Source organism: Sciurus vulgaris, assembly GCF_902686455.1.
Source record: "Sciurus vulgaris genome assembly, chromosome: 3".
NCBI lineage: Eukaryota > Metazoa > Chordata > Mammalia > Rodentia > Sciuridae > Sciurus > Sciurus vulgaris.
In genome coordinates this window covers 65,487,063-65,506,322 of record NC_136463.1, presented here as the reverse complement: position 1 = coordinate 65,506,322, position 19,260 = coordinate 65,487,063, and the positions used below count along the sequence as shown (strand labels likewise).

General features: G+C 36.2%; 1 protein-coding gene across 7 annotated transcripts in view; it reads right to left on the bottom strand.

Annotated features, from left to right (window-relative positions):
• The window catches only part of SSH2 (slingshot protein phosphatase 2), a 248,250-nt gene that overhangs the window by 174,744 nt on the left and 54,246 nt on the right, over positions 1-19,260 (bottom strand). For 3 of the 7 annotated variants that reach the window (XM_079130756.1, XM_079130755.1, XM_079130757.1), the window contains one exon: positions 677-757. The exons of 2 other annotated variants lie outside the window; for them this stretch is intronic. In XM_079130756.1, the coding sequence (XP_078986882.1) occupies positions 677-757 (81 nt within the window). Of the gene's footprint in view, positions 1-676; positions 758-2,294; positions 2,334-19,260 lie in introns of those variants that run through there. 2 more of the 7 variants (XM_079130758.1, XM_079130760.1) reach the window with 2 other exon arrangements.

Sequence of the window (19,260 nt, the reverse complement as noted above, 5' to 3'; positions counted from 1 at the left end):
TCATATCTCAAGATATACTGAAAATCTCCAGACTAATCTCACTGGGCACTACAATACACACACACACAAAGAAAAACAACTTACTCTCTAACTTTAGTCTGACTCCTTGGGTAATTATGCCGAGGGGTGGATGAGATAAATAAAATTTATAATACCTCATGAAATGTAACTGGATAGTTTAATGTTCTACTTTTAAGATGATCAGGTTGACTCTCCATTCCAGTGATTACAACCCTATTTGGCTATACCTTATCAACAGCCAGGACATGTTTGGCCTCTGTAATGGGGAATAAAGGCCCACAGGTAATAGCAATACCTAGCAGTTGCCACAGGGACACTACTGAAATATTTTTTAAAATGTATACACGAGGGGGAAAACCCAGAAACACAATCATATTCCTTAATCAAAGAATCTTATCAAGGTTCCAGGATGCAACTTTTTTTTCTACTTTCATAAATATGCTTTAAGTGGAGATTACTATGCATATAAATATACCATATTATTTATATATAAACTCTTTCCCAACCATATATTTGCCCTCCCATACTATTTGGCTGAGTAAGGTTAAACAGATGAAATAACAGAGACTATGCCAGTTTATTCAAGAACCAAATTTACCCAGAAGTGTTTTAACTTGAATGACCAAAGGCTGTATAAAAACATATACCTACGTACATTGGAATCACTAAAGATTTCTGATTCTTCATATTCACAGCAAAGTAATGCTGCTGATTCAGTATCTTCCAAATGAGAGCTCTGTAATGCAAACAAGATCATTTGAGAGATACAGAAGAATGGGTCCAAAAGCATGAGGGGAAAAGCCAGTTGAAATCACTTAGTCAATGTTAGCTCAAAGGTGAGAAGCTGCAACTGTGATTAGTGATGGCAATTTTAGAGAGAATATAGCCAGCAAGGTGACTAGTTAGGTGATTGGAAATTTGATTGAGGAATGTTTGATTAGCTGAAGCATTTTCTGTGGTTTCCCAATTTGGGCCATGGGTTTTTTCATTTCTGGGCTCTGTAAGCATGTCACTACTAACCCTTCACATTCTGAACTCTTCCCAGATTAGGGCTAGGTTTGTATCCAATTATCTTTACATTTAAATATATACCTTTGATGTGAGTGTAGATAGACCTTAGAATATAACATAGGCTTGATTAGGGGATTAGACCACTAGCCTTGCTTCTTTAGACCTCTACTTACAAGTGTTTTTAAGAAGAGCCAAAAGATGTGCCCTACCCAAGTCCCCTGTCAGATGCCAGAAAACAACTTAAAACCTTTTCTTCTATTCTCCAGTCTCTTTTTCAAAATCTGTCTAGGAGATAGATAAGAACAATAAGAAGAATGAGTGAAATAATTAGCTGGTGTAACACAAGAGTATTTTCTCTATGACTCATAACACAAAAGAAGACAGGAAAATGTTCCAATCCTGAACCATTAGATTTTATTCAAATGTTTGCTGTCTAGGCAACAGCTGCTGGAAACTGAATTATCCTTAGGTAGAGCACTGATGTATATGCTTATGTCACCAAAACATCTCACTTCTGGTGGCTAAAACTTAGTCATATGTAACTATCTGATGGCTAGCATAGTTGACAACTATTTTGATTTTTCAAAGCAGGGTGATGTTTTAACCTGCAGAATACCTGAAAAGATTGAGCATGCAAATAAACTTGAGTGAAAGAAAGTAAAACTAAGAGTTACTATTTCCATTAACTGCCTTGTTCCTGATTTAATTCCTTCTTACTTTTTTCTCTATTCTGATCCTTTGCCTATTTTTGGTCTTCCTCCTTACAAGTCTCATTGGCCATTACTCCTTTCTCTTCGTCTTTTAGAAAATAATTACCCTGGCTTTTTTTTTTTTTTAATAAATCAGTCTATAAAATATGCAGAAGTCATATTAAGAAAGCTAAGGATTTGCAAATGTCCTAGCCAGCCTTAAGTAACTTAGTGAGTCCTAAGCAACTTGGTGAGGTCCTGTGTCAAAATAAAAAGTTAAAAAAGAGCTAAAATTAAAGTTAAAAAAAGTTAATAAAAAAAGAAAGGAAGTAAGCTAGGACTAATAAAATATTTGAAGGAATCAATAAGGTAGAGAGAGATCTCTGGGTTTGATCTCCAGCATCACAATTTTTTTTTTAAATAATAAAAATAAGGTAGACATTAGAGTTGCTTTCCATTCTCCCAAGCTCTTGTACCATGATAGATAATATAGATCACATTAGGCATATCAAAAGTGATCACAGTACATACAAACTGAAAAGACAGAAACATAAATTAATTAATCCAGATTACCTTAGTCAAGAACTTAGTTTTCATTCATGTAAATATTTCTGCATATTTACACTATTTCAAAATAACCTACAAGGAAAAGGTCCTGTAACCATGATTGCATTTCTAAAGTTATTTTAAGACTTTACCATATACTTATTAAAACACTTCATCATTTATGTATACTGACAATTATATAAGTATATAAGTATACTGACAATTATAATATAATTGGTTCATGGAAAAAGAATTTATCTACAACCAACATATTTAGTTCTAAATTGAATTATAAAAATGCTAAAGGAAGACAAAGGACATTTCAAGTTCTTTTCCTTGCCTTCTGAAGTACTTGGTAATTCCAATTTCTGAGTTTTCCTGGGTTTTACAGTGAACTGTTTTGATCTTGACTATATAAGACTTATTTGCAAGAATACAAAAAGAAATGAATATTTAAGACTCAATTACTAAAATTTAGCATATTATTAAGTCAAATGAGAAAAAACATAAGATTAGACACTAAAAGTCATCTATTTACAATTAATAGTTATTTCTGATTTCAAACAGTTTTAATAAGATAGGAATAAAAGATACTTCCTTAATTTTCCCCCTTAGCAGACTTTCATATATAGTACCTATCAAGTTGGTAGGGCCTTACCTTCAACCTGGTCTTGCCTTAAATTTATATCATAGAAACTCCCCTAATGTTTTCTCTAGTATGAGGATGTTAATATTCCTCAGTTTACATTATAGATGTCAATTCTCCTTTCTTTCCTTCTTCTTTTTTAAAATGTCCCCTTGGCCACTTCCTGAATTCCCTTTGACTTTGAAAGCGATCAAATCAGGCTCATATGTTGCATGCGAAGCACCAAGTCCAAATCCTAAACTAAACCTAATTCATATCCTTGTTCTGCCACTTAACTAAGTGCTCTTGGGCACACTTATTAATTTCTCTGAGCTCAATTTCCTCATCCATAAAAATTAGCACAATAGTATCTAAGAAAAGTATTGAAAAGATTGCATGAAGATAACATAACAAAGCACTTAGTAAAGAAATTGAGAAAGTCTTGTTTAAAATAAAGCATTTAGCATTACTCAAGTACTGATGTTGATACTATTGCTGCTTCTAATAATAACAAACATTACTACTATAATAATAATCTCCTTCCTAAATGGAAAAAGCTTACACATTTAGTTAAAATTCTTTTAAAGAAACTTTTACTTTCTAGGAAGCTTTTGCTCATATCAAATTATGAATGAAAACAAAATCATATTCCTTGCATAACCCCAAAGTACTGACCTCACAAGGAACAATTTGTTGCCATTTGTTATACCCGTATTGTGTATAAGCACAATATTCTGAATGCTGAATTAGCTATAGTAAAACACCAAACAAAAAGGGAAAGATAACCGAACAGGTTATAAAAACAGTTTTTTGGTTTTTTTATGGATATGCAAAACCCCCAAAGACAAAGATTTGGTTCTGTGGAAATATGTCCCTTTAACCAAGTATTATTTGGAGAAAAACAGGGGTTAAGATTGTTGAGAAGAAAAACACTTCCATCCACAGTAAGAAGTTTCAATCCAGAACAGCTTCTTTTTTTTTTTTTTTTTTTTTTTTTTTTTTTAAGTTTTAGTTGTCAGTGGACCTTTATTTTATTTATATGTGGTGCTAAGAATCGAACCCAGTGCCTCACATGTGCTAGGCAAGCACTCTACCACTGAGCTACAACCCCAGCCCCAGAACAGCTTCTAAATAACAATTATCATAATAAAATGTTGCAATCTTTATATGGAATGTATGGTGCAAGAACTCATATACTAAGGGTGTTTTGAAAATTTAACTTGTGTGGTTACCTGACAATTTGCAAGAAGAAATCTTTAGAAATAATTCCACAAGACTCAAAACCTCTTACTACTATTGTTTCTTCCATTCTATTCCTGTCGTAAGATATATATTTTAAGAAGCAGAAAACATTTATTGACTTTCTTTTCTCTTTTCCATTAATCTTTCCTTTTCCTCCTTTTGTTTTTGTACAAAATTCAGAAGGTATCAAAGAATATTTAAGTCTTCCTCCCATTCCTATCGTCCACCTCCTAGTTCTCTATAACCCTATTACCAGAAGTAATTGCTTTGTCAGTTTCTTAGGTACTGTCCGGAAACAATCTATGTATATATAAGCATTATGTGTCTATATGTCCTCTCTCCAAAATATACAAATGGAAGAAACTATATCTATCTTTCTGTCCTTGCCTTAATTTATCTTCATTTCATTGTATTTTATTTATTAATTTTTTGTGGTACTGGGGATTAAGTTGTCAAGGCTGACTTTAAACTTGTGATGCTTCTGCCTCGGTCACTGGGATTACAGGCATGTGCCACCACTCCTGGCACCATTTCTTATTAAAAAGTTTTTTTAATTGTGGTAAAATAACAGAAAATATAGTTTTTAAATGTAGGTTAAGTATACTCATGTTAAAGAGTCAATCACTATAATTTTCATCTGACAAAACTAAAATTCTATGCTCAGTAAATAACTTATTTTCTCCCTATCTTAAACCTGGCAATAACCATTCATTTTTGTTTTTATGGATTTGACTACTCCAGATAACTCATATAAAAGACTGTATGGTATTTGTCTTCTTCAGACTGCCTTATTTCACTTACCATAATGTTCTCAAGGTTTGTCCATGATATAATGTATGTCGGAATTCCATTATTTATTTATTTATTATAGTCTTTCCCCCCCATTTATTTATTTATTAATCACACATTCACTGGAATTGACCACCCAGAGGCACTTTGACACTGAGCTACATTCCCAATCTTTTAAAAAATTTTGATACTAAGTCTCATTAAGTTGCTGAGGGTCTCGCTAAATTGTGCAGGCTGGTTTCAAACTTGTGATCCTCCTGCCTCAGCTTCCCAAGTCACCGGCAGTATAGGTATAAAACACTGTACCCAGCAGAATTTCCTTCTTTTTAAAGGCAGAGTAATATTCCATTGTATGTATATGCTACTTTTTAATTATCCATTCATCCAGATGGACCTGTGTTTCACTGTTTTTATTATTGTATAATATTCCATTGTATAGCTATTCCAGTCTTCAATTAATTGATCTATTAATATATTCAGGTTACTTGTGATTATATTTGTTTTCTAGTTTTCCATATGTAACAAGTTACTACAAATCTGGTGCTTAACATTAATTTATTGTTTTGTAATCTAGAGGTCAGGAGTTCTCAAATCATTGTTGGCAGACCTGTATTCCTTCTGAAGGATCCAGGAAAAAGTTATGAGCTAACCTGTGTATTCCGAATTCTTTTGTTGAATTCCCTACACCTCAGAATTTCTGTATTTGGAGCTGAGGTCTTTAAAGGGGTACTTAAGTTAAAATGAAGTTTAATGACCCAATGGGTAGGCCTAATCCAAAATGACTAGGTTATTAAAAGAAATTAGGTCTATAGGATGCTGTGATGCACACCTGTAATCCCAGCAACTTGGGAGGCTGAGGCAGGAGGATTACAAATTTGAAACCAGCCTCAGCAACTTACTAAGACCCTATCTCAAAAAAGGGTTAGGGAGGGCTGGGGTTAGAGCTCAGTGGTAGAGTGCTTACCTAGCATGTGTGAGGCATTACTTTTGATCCTCAGCACCACATAAAAATAAATAAAGATACTGTATCCATCTACAACTAAAAAAAAAATTTTTTTAAAGGGTTAGTGATATAGCTCAGTGGTAAAGCAACCCTAGGTTCTATCCTCAGTATTCCCCCAAAAAAATGCGAAGAAGAGATTAGGAAACACATAGGAAAGCCCTTGAGAAGACAGGGAGAAAATAACCATCTATATGCAGGGAGAGGGGCCTCAGGAAAAAAAAAAATCAACCCTACCAACACCTGGATGGCATTCTTTAGCCTTCAAAACCATGAGGAAATAAATTTCTGCTGTTTAAGCCACCCGTTTATGTAACCTGTTATGACAGTCCTAACAGCTAATAAAGGGAGAATCTATTTTCGTGCCTTTTCCAGCAACTACAGGTTGCCTCCTATCCTTGACTGTGGCCCTTCTGCCCCATCTTCACATTCAGCAAAGGTGGGGTGACTTCTATTAACACATCAATCTAACCTCCTCTTCTGTATTCTCTTCTACTTTTAACACTTGTGATGGGTTATATTGCTTCCTACCCTTAAAATCCAGGAGAATCTTCTCCATGTTTTTAAAGCTATATGATTAATAATCTTACTTCCATCTGCAACTTTAATTTCTCCTATATTATGTAATGTAAAACATTCACAAGTTCACAGAGAATTAGGATGAGATTCTTTTTGGGGGGCTTTTAGTCTACCTACCACGGTAATCTTCTCTGAAGGTTTTACTGAGGAAAATAATTGTTTTTTTAAAACTAATTTTTATACCATTACATTGGGAAGCACAAATTAATTAAGTGCAATATAATGGGAAACAACATTATAGCTATATACTTTATATATGAAGAGAAGGCTAAAAGTTTAGAAGGAGCAGCAGAATGTTTGAAATTGCTGTTTGTGGAGTGATGGTGATTTGGATTTGAACCAATAGTAGTATAGGCCTCTTTATGATTAATGGTACAGATCTTTAAGATAATTGTCTGGCATTAAGAACAGCAATAATTAAGTTGAATCAATTCAAAAATTTAAACCAGGATAAATTGGGTGGTACCTTTTCAGTTGTTGTATCTCTAGGGCCTGGCACATAGTATGCATTCCATAGATGTTCACTCAATAAGTGACTTAGCATTAGTCGTTGCAATTCTTCCTTGTTGCCAATAACATAAATTGAAGATGAGTTATAATCTTTGTATACAGGTATGATTAAGAGATTAACAATCTTCATTCTCCTAAGCACATGATTTTTGTCTTTATAGTAGCAACTGCTCCTACTAGAAAAGCCAGTTTGTCACATGAAACACTGCCTTCCTTGGGCTCCAAATCAACATGGAGGCTTTAAGCCAAAAGAACATCTTTATTTCTCAGAGCTACTTAGCAGGTTAGACTGTCAGTGGTTGAGGCAATCAAGGTACTTACGCCACAGTACTAACTCTGGCCTGCAATTTGTCCATTTCATTTGTAAAGGTACTGCTGTCCACCACTTTACATGTAACACAGAGCTGTGTCATAGTATCTACACTTGTTGTGCCCTTCAGAAGGAACACATCTTTAAATTAGAATCTTATCCATTCTTCAAACCACCACTCAAATCCCAAAATTACATGAAGTTTCAAAATGATGATTTCAGCCTCACTGAAGTGGGAGCTCCCCTCTGAGTTTTCACCGCATAGGAAGGGGCTGGTAAACTATAATCTCTAGGCCAAATCTGGTCCATAGGGTGTTCTTAATAAAGCCAGAAAGCTAAGAATGATTTTCAAATTTATGAAGAATTATTTTTAAAAAAGTGTTGGGGGCAAAGAAGAATATTCAACAGAGACTGTATGTGATCACAAAGCCTAAAATATGCACTATCTGGCTCTAAACAGAAAAAGTTTGTTGACCCTGGCCTATAGCACACAATTTAGCCTAACATAAATTGCCTAGAACTGTTCTCTAATCTATGCATGAACTTGTTTCCCTCTGGCAGATCCTCTCTGTTGTTAACCAAGTGGTCATCTCTTACTTCTCTCACCTACAACCAGTCCCACCACTCAGGCTAACAATACCATATACCTGCCTTTTCAGCCTCTGTGGAGTTCAGCACACAGTCATATATCCTAATTCAGGAAACAAAACTTGAGAGTAAGTCTGCCATGGGCTTGTGTGAAAGGTTTTCCACAGTGATTAAGGAGACCTGAGAGAAGAAATTGACATTTCCATGCCTTTGGATGGAGCTGTGCAAAGATAATGATGTCTAGAACTGTGGTAACCATTTTGTGACCTCAAAAGAAGAGGCCCAAAGACAAAAGGCAAAATGAAAAAGATGGTAGAGCAGAAAAGTGGAAAGAACCTAGAACCATGAAAACAGCATGAAGGGCTGGGGTTGTGGCTCAGTGGTAGAGTGCTTGCCTAGAATGTGTGAGGCACTGGGTTCGATCCTCAGCACCACATAGAAATAAACGAATAAAATAAAGGTCTATCAACACTAAAAAAAATTAAAAAAAAAAAAGAAAATAAAACAGCAAGAAGTCTCTGTATCAACTCTGAAGCTGTTTTGCCCCAGGCTTCTCATGTTAAAAATGTCAGAGTTTACCCCACTTTTAATAGGTTATTCTAACACTTTCAATAGAAAGAATTCTAACTCGCTAAGCAGATTTTATATGCTTGGAGAAAAGGACACCCATATTTTATGCCTGATTTCTGTACCCTGTATGCTCCTGTGACTGTTGGAATCCAATTATTTTGTGAGTAATGACTTTGAAAAACGTTATCACCCACAGAATATGAAAAGATTCCCAAGTATACAAAAGCAACTGGAGACCAACTTCTATGAAAATAACTTTGTTGGATAGCAACCACAAGCTGTCTACTTAGTATCTCATTTAATACTAAAATAATCCAGTGAGTTTATATACTCCAAATCATTCATTAAACCTATGAGGCAGAGCAGAGATTTTTCTATCTTATATAAGATTTTCATACTCTTCTACTATACTTCCTTTCCACTTCTAAGTCTTATTGCAGTCAATAGCAATAATATTTAAATATTTTCCTTCTCATTTTTTAAAGATATTTTGTGGATGGTCTTTTATTTTATTTATTTTTATGTGGTACTGAGGATCCAATCCAGTGCCTTGCACATGCTAGGTAAACACTCTAAGCCCTAGCCCCTGATTCTCATTTTTTGAATGTTCACATATGATAGTAGCTTAGATCCCAACAAATGCCATAATACTTTTCTGTAGGAAATTCATACCCTTATACAGAGAACTGAATATTTTTTTAAATCCCACCAAACTGTTATCTCCTTGAGATTACTTTGGTTTTTATATTTTTCCCTCCAATTTTTCTAATATAACCATCTGTCCAGAAGAAAAATCCTATAACCAGTTATTCTTAAAGTGTTGCTCCCAGACCATCAGCAGCGCATCTGAGAATTCATAAGAAATGCAAATTCTTGCTCCCCATACTACAAAATAAATAATCTGGAGATAGGACCCAGAAATGTGTTTTTTAACAAGACTTCAGGTATGCATTAAAGTTTCAGAACCACTGACACAGTATTTACTTCTGCAGATAACATTTTAGTCACTGCATTAAAACTAGAATGATAGAATCACATCACTCCTATGAAAACAATTAAGCAGTAGGACCCTAAATTTAGTGACTTCTCCGGGCACTGAAGAAATTGTTTTTCTACAACCAAATCTGAAGTAAGAGATAAATATTTTCTCTATAGTACATATTTCACTCAGATACAGAAACAGACTTAAAATTCTAAAATCGTAAGTGTATAATTTTAAAAGTGTGAAGTAATTCCTGCAACTAAAGATTGACACAGCACCACAAAGATCACTGCTGCTGTCCTGGGAAACAACCACATCTGTTATTTTAATATCCAAGCTTGGAGGGAAGAAAAAGTAACAGCACTTTAAACTTAACTTGTAAATTAGGGAGGCCCAGTATGATAGTTTTACGCTTTGATTTCTAATTTAATCTATAAAGCAATGAAATATCAGAGATAGGGAACACTTGGGATTCAATCTCTCCCTGGTGGATAATTTAACATCAGAGTTAAAATACACTGCATCATTTGCCAGATCTAAGTAAGGAAGAAACATAGATACCAAGTAGAAATAAGGATAACTCTAAAAAATTATTCATGGACGAGGAATAGGATTTTGTGGGCCTTAATTCCTACTAGATATTTCACTGAACTCAATACATCTTTTAAAATTTAGGGTAGAGAGAAACAGTTGAAGCCAGAAAAAAATAAATGATTTTTAATTAATCACAAATTGATATTTGTGATTATAAATACAAATATAACCATCAACTTTCCCCAAATCCTACCACAAAAATGACTTGAAATTGTATTTGTGATTAATTAAAAATTAGTGCCCTAATAAATAAAGAATAACAAAGAATAAAGGAGAATAAATTTACAAAGGTCAAAAATAAGTGAGTAAAGGAGATTGCTGAAAAATGTTGAGACCAGTACAGAAAAACAAATTAATTAGAAACAAGCAAAGATTATTCAGAAATTTATGTGTGTTCTCCCAGAAACATTCCTAAATTACACTTGGATTCCTAAATGTACAATTGATAGCAAAACCACCAAAAAGAAAGTGTATGTCTCCAGTGAGATGCAAAAGCAGCCATTCACGTAAACAGGTTTTTCAAATTTATGTAGAAGAGCACTGCCTGTATTTTATGAATACCTCTACAGTGTAATTCACACTAAGTTAAGTACCAGGGCAAATCGTGAAGAATAATCATCCACAAAAGTAAAACATTTTATTTGTAAAGATAGGGAAAAGCAAGTAAGTCCGTGGTAGTTGTTTTAACCCTGACTGAAAACCCACATAGAGAAAAATATGGCAGCAACATCTCAGAACTTCTACACATAGAATCTCAAGATATAAGAGAAACTTTAGGACTTGTCTCCATTTGCTAATTAGGAGGTTCACAAATGAAATACTATCCAATCAGAGGCTGTTTTGTCTCTATTTTGGCAAACCAAATACTCTTTTATATTCCATTTTTATTAGGCCTCTGCTATTAACAAGTTAGCTGCTTATTTCCCTCCTGTTCTATGAGAAGTTTTAAAAAAAATCTGTTCTGTCAAATTCATGAGATGACAGCAGTCTAGCAAAAGAAGGAGGTACTACGAACTTAACTCCATGTGTGCTAAAAGCATACAACTTGTTGGCTCCACTGATTTCTTAAATCACCCTATGTACTCTCTTTATGGTCTTTATAACCTTTGAACTCTAGTTCTTTATTTTCCAGAAGAATATAGGAGAACCATCTATGGTTTAAATAGAACCATCAACTTTCCCCAAATCCTACCACATAAACAACTTGAAAAAAAATTCTGTGTAGCTTGACTTGGAACCTGGGCTATGGAAGTTAATCTGGTTTTAGAGATGCTAATGTGTATGCTATGTAATATGACCACTGTAAGCTTCTGGAGAGTGTGCTAAGAGGTGAAGTTCTATTAATTCTTTGGGGAATGGAGGTTTAACAGCAAAGAGAAGGCTGTTTTAGAGAAACCAGGGGACTTAAGAAAGCAAGAGGAATTTGAAGACAAGGTGATACTGAGTAAGAAAGCAGAGAAAAGTCTCTGTTGGACATTTGTCTGGGGATATGGGCCAGGAAAGAAAGATAAGTGCAGAAAGATCATTGTTACTGAGATAGAATCCTGAGACACTATCAAGTCAGGTTTCAGACGATTATGAAAGAATAGTTTTTACTTAGGATCAAAGATTAGACCTATTTCTCTGCAAGTAAAGAATTTGCTCTTTTTTGAATAAATAAGAGAACTGAAAGATTTAATTTTAATACTAAAGGAGAAATCTATTTTTATTAGCAAGGAAGGTAGATCTACTTAAAATTAAGGCCAAATAGGCAGAACTAGAAGTGAACAATAAGTTTGTATTTCCTATAAAACTTTCTGAACACAAGATCTCCTCACACTGTAGTGAAATCACTTTTACATTCTAGTTGATTAACCAGACTACAGTAAGAGAAGCTGCCTAGAAGGAGCTGAGTAAAAAATTATAAACCTCAGGTATACTCTTTCAAGGGGATTTGTTCTCTAGTCTTTGAAGAAATAGTTACACCAACCATCGAAATCACCTGAACATCCCTCTGAAGTTCTCCTTCCCTGATTCAAATCCTTGACGTGTACTAACAGGTTATATTTTGGGAGTAGCATGTGATTCTTGAGTCCATAAAACTGTTTAAAGGTGACAAAAGTACAGATTCTGATTCTGCCCTACTCTGGCCATTTTCTCCTCAGTTACCCACATTTCAGGGGCTGGCACGATAGCAAAGTTACCAAACTCCTCTGAAGATATCCTCATGCAGGTAGGAGATAAAGTAATCACATAAAATTCATTCCCCATCACATATTCTGAGAAGAGTCTCTGTCAAATAGTGGTCCTGGGTCTGTGGAATCCTCCCCTCTCCTCTGAATGGGAAGGTAAACAGTTTTCAGCTCTTCTAATCCAGCGTCTTAGAAAATAACTCAGTAAAGTGGGACTTTATTTTTGTTTTTCTTTTTTTTTTTTTTTTTTTTTTTTTTTTGCGGTACTGGGGATTGAACCCAGGGCCTTGTGCTTGCGAGGCAAACACTCTACCAACTGAGCTATATCCCCAGCCCATAAAGTGGGACTTTATAAAGGGGTAATAGATGTAGAGCCCAGAGCTGACTACATTGAACAATGTTAGGATATGAGCACAGTGATGAAAGTAGAGGTGTCTTCATTCAGAGATTCTAGCCATAAAATAGCAGTGCCCCAGGGCTAAAGAACAGAGAAGCAACAGGGTATAGAGAGGAGTAGTTCATAAAAATTAAGGGCATTTCTCTTAATTTCCACTTTATAAAAAGCATTTTGAAGATGAATTCAGAAATTGTTTCAAGGGTCAGAAATTTCAGAGGAGATGATAAACATTAAGGGGTCATATTTTCTAAAGTATACTTGGAAGATAATCATGAAAGTCATTGTGGTAAAAAACTCCCAAAATCTAAAGCAGGGGGAGGGTGTTAGTCTAGGATCTCCAGTGATCCAGGAGTACCTCTACAACCAAGAATACAAACCTGCCCTAAATCAGAGAGCTGGCACAAGACAAAGTGTGTATCAACCTCTGCTCAGAGTCCAGGCCAAGTTGAAACCAGAACTGTAGGCTGTATGAATAAATATTAAAGGTTATATGCTAGTCAATGGTCCAATCCTAGAGAAAATCCTGGAGCTTACATGTGGACTTCTTGCATTGGGACATTAATCAGTGTAAGAAAGAATTTCAGGTCCAGGCAGAGTCTCTAAGCAAAGTAACAAGTATCACATCCTACAGATGTCAGTCAGGTTCTGAAAGTCAGAGTTGTCTGATCCCAAGCAGAACTGTCAAAAACCAGGGTATTCAGGGAGAAATTTGCTTCCTAAGAAGATAATTTCTGTGAAAGAAAATGTTCATTTCATGTGAGAAAAATTTCTTAGTTTTCATATTCACATTCTCTCTGAAGGGAATGGTCTCTGTTTCTCTAAAGTAAGGAAATTCTTCCCAAATACACTGATTTCATCTAACTGGGTTGCGGGGGGGGGGGGGGGGGACAAAACAAAAACTACCTGAGAAGTCTGCAATTTGAGAGTTGTCCTAAGACCATTTTATTATTCTCACTGTCTGAATAGAGAACAAATATTGGTATAAGAACGACACTGGTATACTTCATGGGTAATCAAGCCATGTATATTTTAGAAAATCTTTGTCCAAAATATGAGAGGTTTTCAAGATGGTGGACTAGAAGGTGGCTGTATTTCATGTTGCTCCAGGAAGAAGAGGAGATATTGAGAGACTTGGGACCAACTCAAAGCCACCGGGTGAGTCTCTCCCGGTGGGGAGGTGTCCCAGATGGGATGGTAGTCCTGGAACACAGGGAACTTTGTGAAACAGAGTTGCCCAACAAGACACCCCTCCCACTGCTGGAGCAGTGAACTCGGACAACTGGGAGCATCGTCCGCTCCTGAACACCTGCAGGGGTTGCCCGGAGGAGGAGGAGGAGCATGGCGAGTCACTTGGACTCGGAGTGACTGCACCAGGGCTACGGGTGGTTGCCGGGGGGAGGAGGTGCGCAGTGAGTTGCCTGGACTCCTAGGGACCGCACCGGAACACCGGGTGGCTGCCCGGAGGAAGAGGCATGCGGCAGGTTGCTGGGACTCGGAGTGACTGTACAGGGCTCCAGGTGGCTGCTCAGAGGAGGGGCTGCATAGCCAGGTGATCAGGTGCAGAGCAGGGTCCCAGGACCTAGGAGGCTTCATGGTGGAAGAGCCGCACAGAGACAAGCGGAGGGGCGGAGTGAAGGTTCCAGGACTGTGGGCAGATTCTGAGGAGAGGCAGCCTAAGGAGACTCGTCTGCAAAGGGTGAGGCTCCCAGGCCCAGGAGGTAGGTCCGGACCCTTGGGAACGTTGCAGAGGAAGGCTGCCCAGCCCAGGCGGTAGTTGTGGATTGAGGGGAAACTGTAGGAGGGGAAATGACCAGCAAGAAATCCCCACCGGGTGAGTCTTCCCTGCCGGGTGAGGTTTTCCCACAAGAACGGTAAAACCAGAGACACAGGCCCAAACAAGCCTTGCCTCAGCCCCCAGCCTAGTTCCCCTTTGGATGATCATTGGTCAACAACTGGAGGCACCTCTGCCTACTAGCAGGGAATATACCCCACCTGAAGGCCACCACCCCTAGAGAGGCAGTGTGGAGCACCGCGTTATCAACTTCCTCCAAGACTTCAGGCTACTGAAGGCGAAGAGGGGATATACTAGAAATCTTCAGGGACATGTAAGTCAATAGAAGAAATCTGCAATATCTCAGCGGTCCACTGATACCTGAACAATATGAGAAAATAAGGGAAGAAAATGCCCCAAACAAATCTAGATGTTACATCAATAAAATCCAATGACAGCATGGCAGAAGAAATGACAGAAAGGAGTTCAGAATGTACATAATTAAAATGATCAGAGAAGCAAATGATGAGATGAAAGAGCAAATGCAGGCATTGAATGATGAGATGAAAGAGCAAATGCAGGCACTGAATGACCCCACCAATCGACAGTTAAAAGAGCAAATATAGGAAGCAAAAGATCATTTCAATAAAGAGTTAGAGATACTGAAGAAACAAACAGAAATCCTTGAAATAAAGGAAACAATAAACCAAATTAAGAACTCCATAGAAAGCATATCCAATAGGATAGAACACCTGGAAGACAGAACCTCAGATATCGAAGACAAAATATTTAACCTTGAAAACAAAGTTGAACAAACAGAGAAGATGGTAAGAAATCATGAACAGAATCTCCAAGAACTATGGGATATCATGCAAAGGCCAAATTTAAGAATTATTGGGATTGAGGAAGGCTTCGAGGAACAAACCAAAGGAATGAACAATCTATTCAATGAAATAATATCAGAAAATTTCCCAAATCTGAAGAATGAAATGGAAAATCAAATTCAAGAGGTTTATAGGACTCCAAATACACAAAATTACAACAGACCCACACCAAGGCACATTATAATGAAAATACCTAACATACAAAATAAAGACAGAATTTTAAAGGCTGTGAGAGAAAAAAAACCAAATTACATTCAGGGGGAAACCAATACGGATATCAGCAGATTTTTCAATCCAGACCCTAAAAGCTAGAAGGGCCTGGAACAACATTTTTCAAGCCCTGAAAGAAAATGGACGCCAACCAAGAATCTTATACCCAGCAAAACTTAACTTCAAATTTGACGATGAAATAAAATCCTTCCATGATAAACAAAAGCTCAAAGAATTTACAAAAAGAAAGCCAGCATTACAGAACATTCTCAGCAAAATATTCCATGAGGAAGAGATGAAAAACAAAGAAGCAAATCAGCAAAGGGAGGAATTATCCTAAAGGAATTGTCAAATAAAGGAGGAACCAAGTCATATCAAATAAATAAATAAATAAAATAAAATAAATGAACCAAATGACCGGGAATACAAATCATATCTCAATAATAACCCTGAATGTTAATGGCCTGAATTCATCAATCAAAAGAAATAGACAGGCAGATTGGATTAAAAAGAAAGATCCAACAATATGTTGCCTGCAAGAGACTCACCTCATAGAAAGAGATACCCATAGACTAAAGGTGAAAGAATGGGGAAAAACATACCATGCACATGGACTCAGCAAAAAAGCTGGGGTATCCATCTTCATTTCAGATAATGTGGACTTCAATCCAAAGTTAGTCAGAAGGGGTAAAGAAGGACATTTCATACTGCTTAAGGGAAGCATAAATCAGCAAGATATAACAATCATAAACATCTATGCCCCAAACAGTGGCTCATCCATGTATGTCAAACAAATCCTCCTCAATTTCAGAAACCAAATAGACCATAACACAATAATACTAGGTGATTTTAACACGCCTCTCTCACCACTGGACAGATCTTCCAAACAAAAATTGAACAAAGAAACCATAGATCTCAATAACGCAATCAATAATTTAGACTTAACGGACTTTTATAGAATATACCATCCAACCAAGAGCAAATACACTTTCTCCTCAGCAGCACATGGATCCGTCTCTAAAATAGACTATTATGCCACAAAGCTAATGTTAGCAAATACAAGAAGATAGAGACACTACCTTGTATTCTATCAGATCATAACAGATTGAAATTAGAAATAAATGAAAGAGTAAAAAATAGAAACTACTCCAACACCTGGAGATTAAACAATATGCTATTATATGATGAATAGATAACGGAAGATACTAGGAAGGAAATTAAAAAATTCTTAAGAGGTAAATGAGAACAAAGAAACATCATATCAAAATCTCTGGGACACTATGAAAGCAGTACTTAGAGGAAAATTTATTTCATGGAGCGCATTCAATAAAAGAAGTAAAACTCAACAAATAAATGACCTAACACTACAGCTCAAAGCCCTAGAAAAAGAAGAACAGACCAACACCAAAAGTAGTAGAAGACAGGAAATAGTTAGACTCAGAGCTGAAATCAACAGAATTGAAACAAAAGAAACAATACAAAAAATTGACAAAATAGTTGGTTCTTCGAAAAAATAAACAAAATTGATAAACCTTTTTGTTAGCCACACTAACAAAGAGAAGACGAGAGAAAACCCAAATCACTAAAAATTCGGAATGAACAAGGAAATATCACAACAGACACGTTTGAAATACAAAACATAATTAGAAGCTATTTTGAAAATCTATACTCCAACAAAATAGAAAATTTTGAAGACATCAACAGGTTTCTAGAGACATATGAATTGCCTAAACTGAACGAGGAGGACATACACGATTTAAATAGACCAATTTCAATGAATGAAATAGAAGAAGTCATCAAAAGCCTACCAACAAAGAAAAGTCCAGGACCAGATGGGTTCTCAGCCGAGTTCTACAAAACCTTTAAAGAAGAGCTCATTCAATACTTCTCAAAGTATTCCATAAAATAGAAGAGGAGGGAATCCTCCCAAACTCATTCTATGAAGCCAATATTACCCTGATACCTAAACCAGACAGAGACACATTGAGGAAAGAAAATTTCAGACCAATATCCTTAATGAACATCGATGCAAAAGTTCTCAACAAAATTTTAGCAAATCGCATACAAAAACATATTAAAAAGATAGTGCACCATGATCAAGTGGGTTTCATCCCAGGGATGCAAGGTTGATTCAACATCCGGAAATCAATAAATGTCATTCACCATATCAATAGACTTAAAGTCAAGAATCACATGATTATTTCAATAGATGCAGAAAAAGCATTTGATAAAATACAGCACCCCTTCATGCTCAAAACACTAGAAAAAATAGGGATAGTGGGAACATTCCTTAACATTGTAAAGGCCATCTATGCTAAGCCCATGGCTAATATCATTCTAAATGGTGAAAAACAGAAAGCATTCCCCCTAAAAACTGGAACAAAACAGGGATGCCCTCTTTCACCACTTCTATTCAATATCGTCCTTGAAACTCTAGCCAGAACAATTAGACAGACCAAAGAAATTAAAGGGATACGAATAGGAGAAGAAGAACTCAAACTATCCCTATTTGCTGATGATATGATTATATACTTAGAAGAACCAGGAAATTCCACCAGAAAACTCTGAGAACTCATAAGTGAATTCAGTGAAGTAGCGGGATATAAGATCAATGCACATAAATCTAATGCATTTTTATACATAAGTGATGAATCTTTGGAAAGAATAATTAGGAAAACTACCCCATTCACAATAGCATGGAAAAAAATAAAATACTTGGGAATCAATCTCACAAAAGAGGTGAAAGACCTCTACAATGAGAACTACAGAACACTAAAGAAAGAAATTAAAGAAAACCTTAGAAGATGGAAAGATCTCCCATGTTCTTGGATAGGCAGAATTAATATTGTCAAAATGGCCATACTACCTAAAGTGCTATACAGATTCAATGCAATTCCAATTAAAATCCCAATGACGTACCTTACAGAAATAGAGCAAGCAATTATGAAATTCATCTGGAAGAATAAGAAACCCAGAATAGCTAAAGCAATCCTTAGCAGAAAGAGTGAAACAGGGGGTATCGCAATACCAGATCTTCAACTCTACTACAAAGCAATAGTAACAAAAACAGCATGGTATTGGCATCAAAATAGAAAGACAGATCAATGGTACAGAATAGAGGACACGGACACAAACCCAAATAAATACAATTTTCTCATACTAGACAAAGGGGCCAAAAATATGCAATGGAGAAAAGATAGCCTCTTCAACAAATGGTGCTGGGAGAATTGGAAATCCATATGCAACAGAATGAAACTAAACCCACATCTCTCACCGTGCACGAAACTAAACTCAAAATGGATTAAGGACCTCGGAATCAGACTAGAGACCCTGCAGATTATAGAAGAAAAAGTAGGTCCAAATCTTCAACATGTCGGCTTAGGACCATACTTCAACAGGACTCCCATAGCACAAGAAATAAAAGCAAGAATCAATAGTTGGGATAGATTCAAATTAATAGCTTTCTCTCAGCAAAGGAAACTATCAGCAATGTGAAGAAAGAGCCTACAGAGTGGGAGAAAATCTTTGCCAATCATACTTCAGATAGAGCACTAATCTCCAGAGTCTATAAAGAACTCAAAAAACTCTACACCAAGAATGCAAATAAACCAATCGACAAATGGGCTAAGGAAATGAACAGACAATTCACAGAAGAAGATCTACAAGCAATCAACAAACATATGAAAAAATGTTCAACATTTCTCGTAATAAGAGAAATGCAAATCAAAACCACCCTAAGATTCCATCTCACCCCAATGGCGATTATCAAGA